This window comes from Gracilinanus agilis, chromosome 1, assembly GCF_016433145.1.
Source record: "Gracilinanus agilis isolate LMUSP501 chromosome 1, AgileGrace, whole genome shotgun sequence".
Taxonomy (NCBI): Eukaryota; Metazoa; Chordata; class Mammalia; order Didelphimorphia; family Didelphidae; genus Gracilinanus; species Gracilinanus agilis.
This window is the reverse complement of record NC_058130.1, coordinates 18,416,586-18,434,340: the sequence shown is the minus strand read 5'-3', so window position 1 is coordinate 18,434,340 and position 17,755 is coordinate 18,416,586. Positions and strand designations below refer to the sequence as shown.

General features: G+C 40.0%; 1 protein-coding gene across 1 annotated transcript in view; it reads right to left on the bottom strand.

The window, feature by feature from the left end:
* The window catches only part of BMPER (BMP binding endothelial regulator), a 275,415-nt gene that overhangs the window by 233,333 nt on the left and 24,327 nt on the right, over nucleotides 1-17,755 (bottom strand). The window contains exon 3 of the mRNA XM_044657986.1: nucleotides 2,773-2,855. Within this exon, the coding sequence (XP_044513921.1) occupies nucleotides 2,773-2,855 (83 nt within the window). The remainder of the gene's footprint in view (nucleotides 1-2,772; nucleotides 2,856-17,755) is intronic.

The following is a 17,755-nucleotide window of genomic DNA, read 5'->3' as shown; positions in this document are numbered from 1 at the left end:
GGGGGGGGGGGAGGGAGGCCAAGAGGGAGAGCAGAGAGAAAAGAAGAGAGGGGGAGGACTGGGAGAGGGGAGGAGAAAACCTGAGAAAAGATTGAAGGAAAGGAAGGTTTTCTGTTTTTCACTCTCAATCCATACTAAAGCTTTTTTTTAACCCTTAACTTCTGTGTATTGGCTCCTAGGTAGAAGAAGTGGTAAGGGTGGGCCATGGGGGTCAAGTGACTTGCCCAGGGTCACACAGCTGGGAGGTGTCTGAGGCCAGATTTGAACGCAGGACCTCCCGTCTCTAGGCCTGACTCTCAATCCACTGAGCCACCCAGATGCCCCTCATACTAGGCTTTTTAAAGGTAATACTAATTAGGTTTGTGGGGGAACGAGCTTTACTTGCTAAGTGGCAGGGACAGTCCCAACCAAAGCTATCTTCAGCACCTCCCGTTCCCCTTTCAGCTCCCCTCCCCTTCTCTGGAGCCATCACCTCTGGCTGGTCTTAAGCATCCCTGCACAGTGGGTCCAGGCTTTTCTCCTCAGCTTTTCTCCTCCTCCTCATCCCCCAAACAAAACTCTGCCAGACTGCCCTTCTCTCAGGCTCTCCCTATTTGTGTCTACACAAATACATGCATACATATATGTAGAAATATATGCATGCGTGTGTGTGTGTGTGTGTGTGTGTGTGTGTGTGTATTCTCCATCCTCCTCCAGTAGGAAGGCCAACCACCCGCATATCTGTAAACATCCAGGAATTGGCTTTGCTCCTCGACATGCATATTTGTTACTAGAAACCTGTCTTTTCTTTCTTTTGTCCACTGGGGTGGGATGTGGGAGATGAAGATAATCTTTCGCTATTCCTTTTTTTAATGGGGTGGGGGGCGTGCTACAGGAGTGAAATGGGCCTCGCTACTTTCAGAACTGTTTTCCTTTGTTAGGAGAGACCCTTCAGGAAGGAGGAATAATCTGTTCACATTTATAATGGAAAAACAAAACACAACAATAAAACTTTTTTAAAATAGGGATGATACATGTAAAACCCAGGGGAATTTCATGTAGGCTACGGGAGGGGGATGAGAGGAAGGGAGGGAAAGAACATGAATCGTGTAACCATGGAAAAATTTTTCTTAATCAATTAGAAAAAATTCTAAATGAATGAATGAACGAACAAATAGACAGACAGACAGATAGATAGATAGATAGATAGATAGATAGATAGATAGATAGATAGATAGATAGATAAATGGATAAATGAAATAGGGATGATAAGAGACAGCTCAGTGGCTCAGTGGATTGAGAGCCAGACCTAGGGATGAGAGTTCCTGGCTTCCAGTCTTGCTTCAGATACTTCCTAGTTGTGTGACCCTGGGCAAGTCACTTTACCTCTATTGCCTAGCCCTTACTGCTCTTCTGCCTTGGAACCAATACATAGTATTGATTCTAAGGCAGAAGGGAAGGATTTAAAAGAAAAAAAATATGCAGATGATAATAATTGCACTTCCTAGGGAGGGTGGAGTCCAAAAAGAACCCCTGAAATACTAGGTAGAAAGTTCTTGGCAAACCTTCAAGCTCTATATAAATGTCTATTATTGCCCTCATTGTCATTATTACTTGTTATTGTTATTATTATTAACAAAAGTAGTGATTCCTTCCCAGGAATAGACTGCTTTAAATCCAAATTTCCTAACACTGATACTAATAATAATAAATAATAAAAATAAATAATAGTGCTTGATGAAGGCAAAAATTATCTTCTAGATCAGTGGTTCCCAAACTTTTTTGGCCACCTCCCCCTTTCCAGAAAAGATATTATTTAGCCCCCTGGAAATTAATTTTTTTAATTTTAATAGCAATTAATAGGAAAGATAAATGCACCTGTGGCCATCACCGCCTTCATAGATCACTGCAGCACCCACCAGGGGGCGGTGGTGCCCACTTTGGAAATCACTATTCTAGATAGTCTACCAATACCAGGCTAACAGAGGCTAACCTCTGGCTGGGGAATCCTGGGACCCAATTTCAAATCCTGCCTCAGACACTGACTAAGAGGGTGACGACAGACAAATCATTTAATCTCTCTTTGCCTCAGTTTCCTCATTTTGCAGATAAGAAGCCGGAGCTAAATATCCCCCAAGACTCAATAGCACTCAAAAGGAAGGAGAGCTATTTTTTTTTTAGAGAGAGGGAAGAGTTTTCTCAAGTAGACAAAGAAATGGGGGCATTTGCAGTGGGAGGGGGTCCCTCTTTTCCCCTCAGCCTAATTCTGCAATGCTTTCAGAGGTGGGATATGATCTCTGCTTCCCCAGCTTAGCAATGCTTGGTCTCACTGGAATCGTTAGGCGCTGAAGTCTGATTGTTTCTGAACTTAGCAGGTTGACATCATTGAGGTTCCTGAATACTAATTGCTTAAATTTAATACAATTTGCAGATTGGCCAACTTTCAGAATGATTCTAAATCAAAGAAAGAAAACATATCCGCTTCAACAAAACTCCTTTTCTGCTTATTGGAATTCAGGTCTGTCCTTAGAGCTGACTTCACAGGAAGGCTTGCCTTTTCCCCAAGGTCTTATGCATCTTAACCCAGTTTTCCCCCCCAACAGCATTCCATGAAGTTGAACAATTCAGCTGTGTGTTTCCAAAGCCCGCTTGTCTTAGGGAACTTCTACATGCTGATAAATGTGGCAATAAATAGAAGCAAGACTTTAGGTTCCCTTTACATGAAGGGGGCGGTTGAAAAGGGTCAATAGAATCCCTTTAGAAGGGACTAAAACTTCTGGCTGGTCTCCTTACCTGGCACTGGTGGAGGACGCAGGGGTTACCTGGGACCTGCCATTTTAGAGAGCTGTTGTAGGTATTTCCTTCGTAGCTACAGCCTAGGGAGAGAAAGAGAGACAGAGAGGGTGAGAGAGAGAAGTAAAGACCAAAAAAAAAAAAATCAGTCCAAGAGTTGGAATTTAAGGACTGCTCTTCAGAAGACAACTAGTGCCATGGAGAGAATGATGGATTTGGGGCCAAAGGACCTGGATTCTAATTTTGCCCCTGTGGTTTATTAACTATGAGACTCTAGACCTCAGTTTCCTCATCTGTAAAATCAGATCTAGGATAAACACAACCAACTACACTGATTTCAGCTCCGTATTAAATGGTCCTTTTGTAGTATTCATTCTTAGCTAGTCCTCAGCTTCATCCAAGGAGGAAGGACTATGCATAATTAAGTTCCCAGAGCCCTGAAGGGTAAGAAAATGCACCAAAATGGAGCAGCCCCCCCCATAGAATCCAGGAAAACACAGAGAATCATTGGACCAAAGCTAAAAGGGTCCTCTCTAGCCATACTGTCTCCATGCCATTCAAGCCATTATCTCCACCCCCTCCTCATTAGAAAAGAGATGGCCCCTACACCACCCAGGATTCCAGAAGTCCTCTTGGAACTTAGGTACTCTGTTCCAGCCACACTGTAATTGGAGAACATCACCAGCCATCCTTGGCATAACCCTCTGCCCCCATTTCCACTTTCTTTTTGTGTTCTTCCCCCTTTTCCATTTTCTACAGGAAACCTTCTCTGATCTCCCTTTCTTCTAGCGACTTCCCAATTTTGATTATTCTCAACTTATCCTGGCTATCTCTTAGTGTACATATAATTGTTTCCATACGGTCTCTCCCATCAGACTGTGAGTTCCTTGAGAGGAGGGGCTGACTTTTGTCTTCCCTGGTATCCTCGCGTGCTCAGCAGGGTACCAAGCACCTGGTAGGCATTTAATAACTGAGATACGGAGGCAGGGAGGGGCTTGCCTAAGGATGCAGGGGAAGGAACAGTGGCCTCCCCACCACATCACCTGAGCCAGGGCGTGCTTCATTTTGCTGCCTCCTCCCACCAAAATGAATGAATGAATGAATGAATGAATGAATGAATGAATGAATGAAGGCAACAAAAATCACGAGTGGAACAAATAAGTCAAGGGTGAGCTGGCCAAGACACCAGTGCCATTTGGGCTCGTGTTACCTTCCCCATCGCGGGCTGCATTTTTGAAAAGATGCACTTGTTTGCACCTGCAGCCACAGGATGGTGATCATTTCTAAACACAGCTGGCAGAGGTCACTCGCAATTACATTCTGGATCGCTGGAATTGATTCTCTTTTCCTGAAATCGGCCACTCCTGGCTTCCTTCACTCTTTCTGCTGGTGGCTCCCATTCTCCTGGGCTTAGAACTTCAGGCTTCTCTTCCTTTCCCACCTCCCTTCTCCTAGCCAGTTCCTCCCTAGAGAGAACCAGGTCCCCAAAGCTTTCTGATTGATTCTCCCTTTGCAGCATCTCAACATCTATCTGTCTACCTGTCTCTCTGTCTCACTCTCTCTCTCTCTCTCTCTCTCTCTCTCTCTCTGCTATCTTTAAACGTTCTTTTTTCTGCCCTCTTCTTTTCATTTTTTCATTAATTTTTTTCCATTCATCAAGTCTTTTTTTCCTCATTCCTTCCCTCATAATAATCATAATATAATAATAAAATAATAAAATAAGCATCATCAGGAAGAGCAAATGCTGGGACTGGCCATGTTGTAAAATGTGTCTCAGTCTGCATATTGGTCCATCTGTTGTCTGTCAGGGTGGGCAGCCTCCTTCATCACTGAGAGGCCTTTGGAATGGTGGCCAGTCATTGGGTTGATCAGAGTTACTGAGTCTTCCGGGAAGTTCTTCCCAACAATATTGATCATACCGCTTGCTTCCTTCTTATTTCTGTTTCTGTTATTGCCACCCCAAATATAGGCTACTCCCTCCATCTAGGGAGAATTGGGGAAGTCCAGCAGGTTATGAAACCCATGACCAGGTATTAGCGTTTCTAAGCAGAATCTTAGCAGTCCTAACATTGGAGCTCCTGAACTCTCCACTTTCAAGGGCCCCATTTTAGGAAAAGCCACTTCATTTATACTCCAGCTCACTTTTTAGACTTCTCCATCTTGCCGGTTGTTTTCTGATCTGGCTGCCTACCTGAGGCAAGTCACCCAACCTCCCGGTGCCTCAGTTTCTTCATATGTAAAATGAAGGGACCAGACTCGATGGCCACTAATGTCCCTTAGAGTGCTAAAATCTACCATCCTAGGAACAGGGATGAGGGAGATCTGTACAAATCAAATGGCCACTTGATAGTATTTGCTATAATCTTATTTGCTTTTTTTAAATAATGGGAGTATCATCATAAGTGAGAGGTTAGAGGATGGAGCTCAACCTAGTCAAGAAGGCCGAGGCTCAAATTTGTAAACTTTAGATTGAAATCTAGTATAAAAAAAAAACTAGGAAAAGTGACATTGGAATCATCATTTAGGGTTAGGTTTAGGGTCATTTTTCAATGGTGACCCCATTTGGGGCTTTTCTGACAAAGACACTGGAGAAGTTTGCCATTTCCTTCTCTAACTGAGGCAAACAGACTTGGGTTCAAATGCCCCCCGTTAATATATATTAGCTGTGTGACCCTAGAAAAATATTCAGAGTATGTCCCAGGAGAATCTTGAGGCCATCAAGTCCAATCCCTTCATTTTACATATAAAGAAACTGAGGCACTGAGAAGTTAGATGATTTGCCTTGGGAAGGTCATAAAGTGGCCGGCAAGGTGGAGGAGGAATCCAGAGAGTGAGCTGGGGAGTGGATGAAATGGCACGTGGCCAAGGTGTATCTGAGAGCTCAGGAGCCTGAATGTTAGAACTGCTAAGCCTCTGCCTAGGAATGCTATAAGGCTTTGAGCTTACCTGGAGTATGTCTCATAACCTGTCGGGCTTTTTCAATGGTTCTTGGGTGATGGCGATGACCATCAGGATCTGTATTTGAAGGGCAACCCCAGAAACAGAAAGAAAAAGGAAGCAGGATGAATATAATCTAAGATTCTAAATTATAGAGAAGTGCAGATCTGCATTGGTAGAGGGGATTTCCTTACTGGAAGTTCCCTAAAATAATAAAATCACGAGTCTGGACCACCCTCCCCCTTACTCATACTATATATCTTTAGATGAATAAAATCATATAGATTAGCTATAAATCAAGGAGTAAATGGAAGGACTAACGAGATCCCTTTATTGTTCTTCCTGAGACATGGGGTTTATTTATTTATTAAACATGTTCTATGGATGAGGCACTGGAGATAACAAAGACAGTCCCTGCTCTCAAGGAGCTCACAATCTAATGGGAGAGAACAAAGTCTCTGTACAAATGCGCTAGGTAAAATGAGAGAACTGACCGAAGGAAGGAAGACATTAGTATTAACGTGTTTGGGAAAGTCTTCTTGCAGTGGGTGGGACTAGAAGGAAGCCAAGGAAACCAGGAAGCAGAGATAAAGAGGGAGAGAGTTCCAGGCATGGGGAAAGTGCCTGGAGTTCAGGGATGGAGTGTCTAGTGGGAAGAAGAGCAAAGAGCCCACTAAGATGGTCATTAAAAAAAAGACAATAGAAATGTAGAGTCAGGCAAGACCAGCTCAAGATGGCGCAGGGAAACCAGATCACAGTTACATAAGCACGTAAAGTCTGTTATTGGGACAATAGGGAAACCCTATTTTCCACCAAAATGGGCATCTTCTCCCTCTTCTCCCTCTTCCCAGCCAGTCTCCCTAGAACTCGGCATTTAAGGCTGTTAATGAATGTCAATACTATTATAAGGCTAGAGTTTGGGGGAAGGCAAAGAAAAAGGAATGTCCTCAAGCATCCTGGGGATGGGAGAAGGAGGGGGTGTAGCCTCATGGGCACGGGGACGTGGGAATCCCACAGGGAAGCAAGGCAACAGCCATGTGGGAACAGCAGCTCCTTCCCTCAGAAGCCCCGAGTCTCAGACTCAATGGAGAACGTTGAGGAATTGGATTTTCATCACCATCGCTCTACAGCGCTGGAAAACCACAACCAAAGGGGGAACCTGGGAGCCAAGGAGGGTCTGGGAGCCAAACAAAAAAATGAATTCGGTTAGGAAGGAACTTAGAAGATCATTGGAGAAAAGTGGCTTCATTTGGGAGGTCAGAGACACGAAGTACCTTGCCTGGGGTCATGCAGCTGCCTGGCTAGCTAAGGGCAGAAACCGGACTTGGACTTGGAGCGAAGCAAGGCAGCCTTTCCATGCTTCTCCCTCCAACGTGCCTCGCTGCTGCCTTTCACTACGGGGCTGAGGAAACGTTCAATAGGTTAAATACATGAGACACTCTTGCAAACTTGGCACGGCCCGCCAAATTCTCACGGAATTATGAATGATTGAAAACCACTCAGTGGTACTTTGTTCTCCAATTCCTACAAATCAAATTACCAAAGGATTCAGGGATGCAGTTGATTGAAAACATACTCTGAAAGCTGCATCTATTTTATATATGTGCGTGTGTATAAATATCCTTTGTATTAAGCCTTGCGAAGACATGAAGACTTCAGCCCCAGGAGCCCCCAGCACACACCCCTGCCCGAGCAAGAACAAGGGGAGTCAGTTTCCAACAATAAAAACCAATATTGAGCAATTTGTATGGAAATAAATCATGCCCCATAAATACATTTCCAATAGAAATACATGGCTGACCCATTCCTTACTCAGCTAATAAATAACTTGTTCCAAGAGGTGGAGAAGGAGAGGGAAGGAAACTAATCCAATTTATGCCCCTGCCAAGAAAACTCAAACGCCTCCAAAGCCAGATCAGCCTCTAGTGTTTCCATGTAGTTCGTATGTTTTCAGTGTCCCTGGATACAGCCAGGATCTTTGGTTCTCTGGGCGGGGGCTCCATCCATGGGCATAAATCATGGCCCACCATGACTTGGTAGAATAACTTGGAGGCGCGTCCATCGCTCTGTGGAGGACAACCTAGTCCTGTTCCTCAGAGGGTGGCACGAAGGTCAGCGCCAGACCGAGGCAAAAAAACTAAAAAAAATGATTCTGTTTGTGCCATCCCCCCAGTGCCCTCATGCCCTCCTCTCCCAATTACTTCCTAAAAGAACTATCTTACAGTTATTCTGTGTGTTTAAATGTTCCTTTATATAATTGTCACCTATATTATACATGCCTATATGTTATTTTATCAGTTATAAATGTTATGTATGCTTATATTGTTATAAAATTTGATTTGTGTAATGCCATGTTATTATATAATTTTATATCCCATATCTATATATTATTATGATATAATTATTACAAATATTCTATGTATACATAATGTTATATAACTATATTATACACATGTACTATTATATAATTTATATAAATTTGATATATTATATAATTATTATAAATGTTATATGTATATGTTATAGAATTGCTATAAATGTTATATGTGTATGTCATGTTATATAATTATTACATATCTATATATACTGTTATACAATTGTTATAAATGTGATATGTGTATATATAATGTTCTTATATGAGTTTATATTATATAGGTATGTACTATTGATTAAATTAAATATGATATATACATGTATACTATTATATAAATGTTATATATGTATGTCATGTTCTTATATAATTATTATATTACATATTTATATATACTATTAAATAATTGTTATAAATGTGATATGTGTATATATAATGTTATGTTATGTGATTTTATATTGTATAGGTATGTACTGTTCATTAATTCCTATAAATGTGATATATGTATGTATGCTATTATATAATTGCTATAAAGGTTATATATGTATGCCATGTTCTTATATCATTATTAGATTACATATTTATACATACTGTTATCATATAATTGTCATAAATGTGATGTGTATATATTTATATATCATTATTATAAATGTTTAAAATGTCTATAAATATATAGATTGTATATATAATGTTAAATATATTAATATCATATATACAAATGTTAAATATTTTACATTTGTTATATAAATGCTATATATGTACATAATGCTTCAATATCATTGTTATATTACATATCTATATATAATGTTATACATGTGATATATGTATATATCATACGTTATGTTAGATAACTTAAACTCACATATATACTATTTTATAATTGATCTAAATGTGATATGTGTAAATGAATTGTTATGTAATTACTATGTTATATATTTCATATTATTAGGTAACCTACATTACATAACCACCGATACTGTTATCATGTAATTGTTATGTTATATAATTTTATATTATATGTGCATGTACTATTATATTATTGTTATAAATATCAAAATATATATTTGATATTAATGTGATATATTTATATACTATATTATTACATACTTGTTAAAATATTATGTGCATGTGAAGTTATATATTTGTTATAAATATTATATATGTATATAATATGTCCTACAATGTAAGGACTCGACCGGTGATTTATTTATGGTAAGGAACGCCCAGGGAGGAAATCCCTTCTACTGAAGCACAGTAGAATCTGCTCCGAATCTTGTGTCTTAGAGAGCAGTCTCAGGCACTGTAGGGTTGAGTCACTTGCCAGGGTCTCCCGTGAGTTAGAAGCAAGCCTTGAACTCAGTTCTTCCTGGTGTTCGGTGCCTTTGGGAAAGGTTTCATCGACGTTTCTTGATAGACTGATTGAGGAGCCTCTTGTGAATCCTACATATCTTGACAGAAACTGTCAGAGAGCAGGCCTTGAGGGACTTAATGGTCAGAAGCTCCACGTGACCTCCAGATGGTGGCAGGCTAAAGAGAATGCTTGCTCTGGTGTCCGCAGTCTTGGGTTCGAATCCTAACTTTGATGTTTATCATTTGTGTGAGTTTGGCCAGGCACAGCCGGATAGCCTATGTCACAAGACTGAGAATCAGGAAGACTCATCTACCTGAGTTCAAATCTGGCCTCAGGCACTTCCTTGCTGTATGGCTACCCCGGACAAGTCACTTCATCCTGCCTGCCTCAGTTCTGCCTCTGCCAAATGAGCTGCAGCAGGAAATGGCCAACCATCCCGGTATCTTTGCCAAGAAAATCCCAGATGGGGTCACCAGGAGTCAGACATGACTAAAGGGACCAAACAACAACCACAGGAGTTTGAGCAGCTCACTGTGCTTTCCTGGCCCTCGGTCTCCTCATCTGGAAAATGAGGGATTGGACTCGACGTCTTCAGAGCCGCCATAAACTTTGCCTCTGTGGACTTCAGAAGATGTTTCAGTGGATTAACAAATTGATACAAAAGTCGACGTGGTGATGGCGACCGGACGAGGTGAGAACGTTGCCTCACTTCAGAGGTACCCAAACACTCTGACGTGCAGAAAAGTGCTGCTAAGATGGAACACTCAAAAGAATCACAGCTATGAAGGGGCCTTGGACACCGTCTAATCTTGTCTAATTTTATACGAGGAAACATTCAGAGCGTTTACTAACTTAGCCATAGACACACAGATGGTAAATGTCTGGAGCTGGATCAAACCCAAGTCTTGCTGGTTTCATACATGACCCCCTTCCCTATGTGCCTGAGATCCCGATTTCTCACTAATACGTACAAAAATGGAAACACAAATATCTCCAAATTTAAAACAAAAAATGGAAAGACGAGAAGAGTCAGAACTAAGAGACTCAAGAGAGGAAAAACTTTCAGAAGAGGAAAGAAAATAATCAACCAGGAACAAAAAAAACCCACAATCTGATGAACAAAAAGGATGGATTCAGAGATTCTGGTAGAGTCAGGAGAAGACAAAAAAGAAGGATCCACCTTTGGCGATATTTCTAGAGAAGGACTTCAAACATCGTATGTTGGAACTAACTAACCCTTTCAAGTATTGAGGGAAGAACTTCCTTTGCTCAAGAGTTCACACCTCAAAGTCGAGACATATCATCAAAAAGAAAGGAATGGAATAAGATTCTAGGAAAAAGCAACAAGAACAGAGGAAGACTCAGCTAGAAGAATAATTGGCAACTTCTAAGCAAATATATTGCCTCAGAAAGGCAGAGCTGAGAAAGGTAGTTTAGGATGCTCGTACTGTCTGGAAAACACAGAGCAAGAATTAAACCACATGAGAGAAATCTCCCAAAGTCCTGAGATTCAGGGACCGATTACAAAATGTCAGAGTCCACCAGAAAGTCATCCCAGCTTTAACCTATTCAATATATTATCTGGATATTCTAGAGCTCAGCAGAGGAGAGGATTTTGTAAGCAGCTCAGAAGAAAAGCCAGGAGGCCCAGTGGGTAGAGCACAGGGCCTAGAGTCAAGAAGTCCTGAGTCCAAATCCAGTCTCAGACACTTACTAGCTGTATAACCCTGGGCAAATCACTTAGCCTCTGTTTGCCTTAATTCACTGGAGAAGGAAATAAAAAATCTTTGCCAGGAAAAGCCGATGGTCAGTATTGGCATCTCTAGTCCACCAGGTCACAAAGAAGGTGACAGGACTTAATAACAACAGGCAGAGGACCACCACTAAGAGAGCACCATGGGGTCAAATCTGAAACCAGAAAAGGTTGAGCCTTGGCCTTATCCAAAGCAGAGGAAAAGCAGGCTTCGGCCCAGAATCCTCTACCCAAATAAATGAGAAATGAGAAGGCAGAAAATATGTTTTTGATTTCGTAGGGCATTTTTGAGCCTTTCTACTGGAAGAGAAGAACCTGGTAAAGTCTTTGATATGCAAATCAGCACAGCCAAATTCCAGGTAATGCCTGGAGAGGCCAGTCCAACAGGGGACCTTTGATGTGCAAATCCAAGATGCATTTCAGGTAACTTAGAGAAAGCTTTGAATGTCTGAATTACTAAGGGGAAAAGCCATGTAAATATATGCTGGTTTAGCAAAATAATACCGGGGTTCTGTTGTGCATTTATCCTAAGCTGGGTGAGAGGCTAGAGTGAGAGAAGAGAAGAGGAAGGAAGATCTCAGAAGGAGACTAAACCCACACTTTATGCCAGGAGAATAAAACCCATGAAATCAGGATCTTTCCCCTTCAACCCACCCCTCTTCCAGACTTCCCTTTCACTGTTGAGGAGACCATCATCCTTATAATGGCTCAGACTCTCAGCCTCATGGCCCTTCTGGACTCCTCACTGTCCCTCACCCTTCTCTTCAAACCAATGGCCAGCTTTTGTCCTTTCTTTCTCCCCAGTCATTCCTCATTCTCAGAGTCACCATATTAGTTCAGGCCCTCAAACCCTCAAGTCTAGAATCCTATAATAGCCTCCACATTAGTCTTCCAGCCTCAAGTATCTCTTTATATCCCAAAGCATCCTTCACTCAGCTGCCAAAGTGATCTTCCTAAAGCTCCTCCTCCACTATCCCTCTCTCCCCCAACACACACACACACTCTTCCTTCTTTCCCTTTCTCTCTCTCCCTCTCCCTCTTCCTCTCTCTCTTTCTCTCTCCCTCTCCCATTCCCTCTCTCTTCCCCCCCTCTCTTTTCCTTTCTCTCTCCCCTTCTTTCCCTCTCTCTCTTTCTCCCTCTTCTTCTCTTTCTCTCACTCCCTCTCCCATTCCCTCTCTCTTCCCCCTCCCTCTCTATCTCTCTTTGTCTCTTTGTCTCTGTCTCTATCTCTGTCTCTCTGTCTCTCTGTGTGTCTCTCTCCCTCTCCCTTTCCCTCTCTGTCTCTCTATCTCTGACTCTGTCTCACTGTCTTTGTCTCTCTCTCTCTGTCTCTGTCTCTCTCTGTCTCTCTCTGTCTCTCTTTCTCTCTCAGTCTTTCTCTGTCTCTCTCTCTCTCTCTGTCTCTCTCTCTCTCTCTCTCTCTCTCTCTTTCAACTCTTTATTCCCACAGTGATCAAATTGGCATTTAAAGATCTTCATAACTTGGCTCCCTCCTACCTTTCCAGGCTTTTTACACTTCACTCCCCTTTCCACACTCTTAGACAACAGTGGTTCTGACCATGCCCCATGCCTAGAATTCCCTCTTTCTTCACCTTAGCCTCTTAGAATCCATTTTTCCTTCAAGTCTTAGCTCTAACTTCATCTTTTACATGAATTTACTTTTCTTGGTGCCCTGATCCCTGAGGACAGTGTCCTCCATACTCCTGCCTCCTAAAAAAAAGGATTTAGTCAGGTATTCACCCTGCACATGTTCTATATATAATTTCTATGTCCATTTCTATATGTAATTTCTATGTTACCTTCCTTATAGAATGGAAGTTCCTCAAAGACAGAGATCACTTCATTCGCAGGTATTTGTATCCCCAGCTTCTAGCATACAGTAGGTATTCAATAAATGCTGATTGATTGATTTTTTTATTATGACTTGGAATGATCCAAGAAAAAGAAGAGAATTGGGAGAGAGAGTCAATGTAAAAGTGACTTGGGCCTACCACCCTTCAAAAAAAAATTAGGTTGTTGTGAACTGAAATTATTTAAGCTGCTGGTGGGGTCAGCCTCTGGAGGGTCAGCATCTGGAAGGGTTTCTGATCTCTTGTAGCACTGAAGTCATTTCTCTTTAGAAAGCTCTAATGCACTACCAAGGCAATGAAAGCTTTGACTAGGTTGACAATTACACAGTATCTAGAACATTTTGTTAGGGAACTAAAAGTCACAAACAACATTGTGGGGGGAAAGGAGAGAGGAATGAATGAATGAATGAATGAATGAATGAATGAATGATGGATGAATCATATTTTTAGACTTAACAATAAAAATAAATAAATAAAAAGGTAATGGGATCCATAGTTGAAATTCTTTGATTATGAGCATCACCAATACTAAAACCTGGGGTACCCATGTTTTGAGAGATTTTGCTCTACCATCTTGCTAATTGTTATAAAAGACTCTCTCAGCCCTCACATAATGGCTTTGGTCTTGGAAAGAGGCCATTGACCCAATTTATTGGTTAGTGTTGGTGTAATTAATAAATTGATCATGCTCAGAACTTTGTCTCTCAGGATTTCTCTTGTGACAAAGGAAAAGAGGGAGGGTGTAGAAGGTAAAATTTTTCCTAAAATTCAATTAGTTGTAGAAGTAACTTAGAAATTATAAGGGCAAAACAAAACTAATGCAACAAACTAGAAGACAAACAATAAACTGGAGAGAAAAAATCTTTAAAGCAAGTGCCTCTGACAAAGGCCTCATTTCTCAAAAATATAGAGAACTGAATCAAATTTATAAGAATAATCAAATAGTTGACAAATAGTCAAAGGACATCAACAGGCAAATCTCAGATGAAGAAATTTAAACTGCCTTTAGTCATATGGAAAAATGTTCCAAATCAATATTAATTAGATAAATGCAATTAAAAACAACTCTGGGGTAATACCTTATGCCTCTCAGACTTGCTAATATGATAAAAAAAAAAAGAAAATGACAAATATTGGGAGGATATGGAAAAATCTGGGATACTAATACACTGTTGGTGGAGCTGCAAACTCATATAATCATTCTGGAGAACAATTTGGAACCATGCCCAGAGGACCATAAAACTCTCCATACCCTTTAACCCAGCAATACCACTATTAGGTCAGTATTCAAAAGAAATCAAACCTAGAGAAAAAATGACCTACTTGTATGAAAAATAGCTATAGCAGCTCTTTTTACTGTAGCAAAGAATTGGAAACTGAAGGGATGTCCATCAATTGAGGAATGGCTGAGCAAGTTGTGGTATATGAGTGTAATGAAATACTAATGTGCCAGAAGACTTGATGAACAAGATGATCATGAAAAAACCTGGAAAGACTTTTATATGATGCAAAGTAAAGTGAGTAGAACCAGGAGAACTTTGTACACAGTAACAGTAATCAAGTATGATAATCAACTGCAAATGACTTAACTATTCTCAACAATACACGGACACAGAACAATTCCAAGGGACTCATGGAGGAAAAAAGCTCTCCATCACCACAGAAGGAACTGATGGGGTCTGGATGCAGACTGAAGCCTGCCTCTCTCCACTTTATTTCCTCCATTAATTTTTCTCTATTGCAAGCAATATGTGTCTTCTTTCACAAGACACTGAACATGGAAATATGTATTGTATGAGAGCACATGTACAACCTAGATCCTATTTCTGGTCATTGTGGGGAGGGGAGAGGAGTCAGAGGGAGTCAGAAATTATGGATCGCAAAATGTCAGAAAAGGATTATCAAAAATTTTCTCGTCGTGTAATCTGAAAAAATATATTTAAAAATTTTAGAAAAGTCATTGTTAGTGCAGTGTGCATGTGAGTTAATGTGATAATAATTGTGTATTTATAAAGATGAATGTGTTTATAATTTACTATGTAGAGAGGGGGCCATGTATGTACTTACAACTTCAAGTAGGACTCTAGTGTGGAGAACCCAAGTGGATTTTTCTACATATATAAGAGTGGAACTGGATTAATTCTAGAGAAGTAGATGTGTGCTAATGATAAGACAAATAATATAGCTCCATGAGATGGAAGAACAACTATATTTAAGAATGATAAACTTAAACCTTAGTTCGTGATGCAGTGGAGTTACAAAGACCCAAATTCAAATACTGCAACCAACATTTACTAGCTATGTGCCCTGTGTAAGTCACTCAACCTTTCTGTACCTCGGTTTCTTCATTTATAAAATTAGAGAGTTTGTCTCAGTGGCCTCTAAGGACACTTCTAAATCTACAGCTACAGTTCCATGACAATTTCTCTATTTAAAAAAAAGAAACGGGTTATAGAGTCAAAATAAAAACAAGACACAACAACATATTACTTACAAAATCATACATAAAAAAAAGAAAAATGTTTACATGTCCAAAATGAAAGGTGGGCACAATTTTATTATCCATTAAATAGCTCCCAAAAATCAGAAGTTGTAGTCATGATTTCTGAGAAAGATAAATTCAAATTATAATGAATTAAAGAGAAATGAGGCTGGTAATTTTTTCTGAATTAAAAGATCTTTGACAATTAAAGCAATACATAATAACATTTATCTATCTAGGAATGTAATGGCATAGCAACTTTTTTCATAGAAATGTTATTGGAATAAAAAAGGAAACTCAATAGAAAAACATTACGATGGATGCTTTAACAACCCACTTAACATTTTACAGTAGGTCAAATAGAAAGATAAACTAGATAAAAATTTGAGCATTGGAAGAATGCTGAAAACATTAAATGTGATAGATCTATGGAAAGAACTGTATGGATTTATTAGACATTCTATTTTTTATTCCAATTGAATATTTACAGAAACTTATCATGGTCCAGGAAAATTAGAAAATAAAAATAAATGGAGAAGGGCACAAAATTTAAACACTAATACAATTTAAAAAGTTACCAGCAAAAAAAAAAAAGATCAAAACATGTGAACCTAAAAGGAGACTAAAAAAATATTTAAGATTAAATTGTGAAAACAATAAAAATAGTAATAAAGTATATAAAATTAATGGAATACAGTTCTTAGAGACAAAATATTTCCTTAAATATATTAATAAAAGCTAAGTTTACACTATTCAGTTTGCTATTTAAAATTGGAAATTCAATTATACTTTCATACATATACATATATATACAATACAATAATAAAAAATCACTAAAATAAAAGGAAAGATTAATAGATCTGAAAAAACTCATATTTTTAAGATCAGTAAAACCAGAAATTTAACTAATGAAAAATAGAGGTGAAACAAATGACCAAAACGAAAACTTTTTAGCTTGTCAGGGCTGACAGAGCTTATTTATACCATGCTGGCACCATGGGCTCCCAGAACCCAGGATAACCTTCATTCCATGAGGAAGTATCAAGCCAGGACTTTGGTAGAATCAATGTTGTGATGAAGGGACAAAATTATATTGGAGATCAAAATCCTTCAGTCCTTCAACCATGAGATTGCTCCTGCCAGTTGTCTCTGCTTTCCTACCCCTACTTGCCATCCTAGTCTTCTCCTTCCATCGCTCCCTAAATCTTTGGACCAAGCAACACGCTGCCTCCCCTCAGTCAATGATTTACACCAATCTACCTTCTCCAAGTTCACTTTCTGATTCTTTTTTGATCTTGTGCAAATGGGTTCTGGTTTCATAGGATAATCACAGCCAGAAATGTCAGAACCACAAAGGAGCCAATCAGATCTACTCTGAATCACCAGATGGGGGCTGAGAGCCAGAAAGGATAAAATGTAGACAAGCCCAGGAATATTCTGGGTCCCTGGAAACATGGCAGAAATGAGGATTTCATTGGGAATTTCTTAGTCCCCTCCTCCCCATGCTGTGCAAGCATGTTCTTAATGAAAAATAAAGTTAATTTTCAGTTATTTGCTTTTTATTTCCAAAATCCACTTAAAGTACCCCCTTCCCAAAGTGCTGGTTTATCCCTTTTTTTTTTAAATTTTTCAGATAAAATGCAAACTGTATAATGCTTAACCAAATTAAACTGAATTTAGGAGGCTTTGAAGTTGGTTCATTGCTCTACAGTACAGGGAAAAAGAACAAGCATTTCTGCCACTATTCATTGCCTCCTGGCAACCTGATAAGGGAAATCCAAGCCTCTGAACTTGGTCAATAAGCTACAAATTACTCCAGTCCAATAGAATTGCGTGTGTGTTTTTTTAATGAACTGCTCCCTCTCCATCCCCACCCCCCACCCCCCAAGCACAAGCATATGGCAATGCAATCAGAAGGATAAAAAGAAAACTTGACTAGCAGTCCTGGGGCTTAAATGGTGTCCTTAGGAGTTCATTAGCTACAAGCCTTTATGACTCAACTAGACAGTACCAACCGGGAACTGGGCACCAATTCTTGCTTACTTTCAGGTAATGGGAATTTTATAGACGAGCCATTTCCTTCATTCCCAAGAGAATGGATCAGACTTACACATTATAGATTTAGACCCTGGATAAGCTCATAAGATCTCTCTGTCTCTCCCTGTCTCTCCCTCTCTCTCTCCCTCTCTCTCTCTCTCTCTCTCTCTCTCTCTCTCTCTCTCTCTCTCTCTCTCTCTC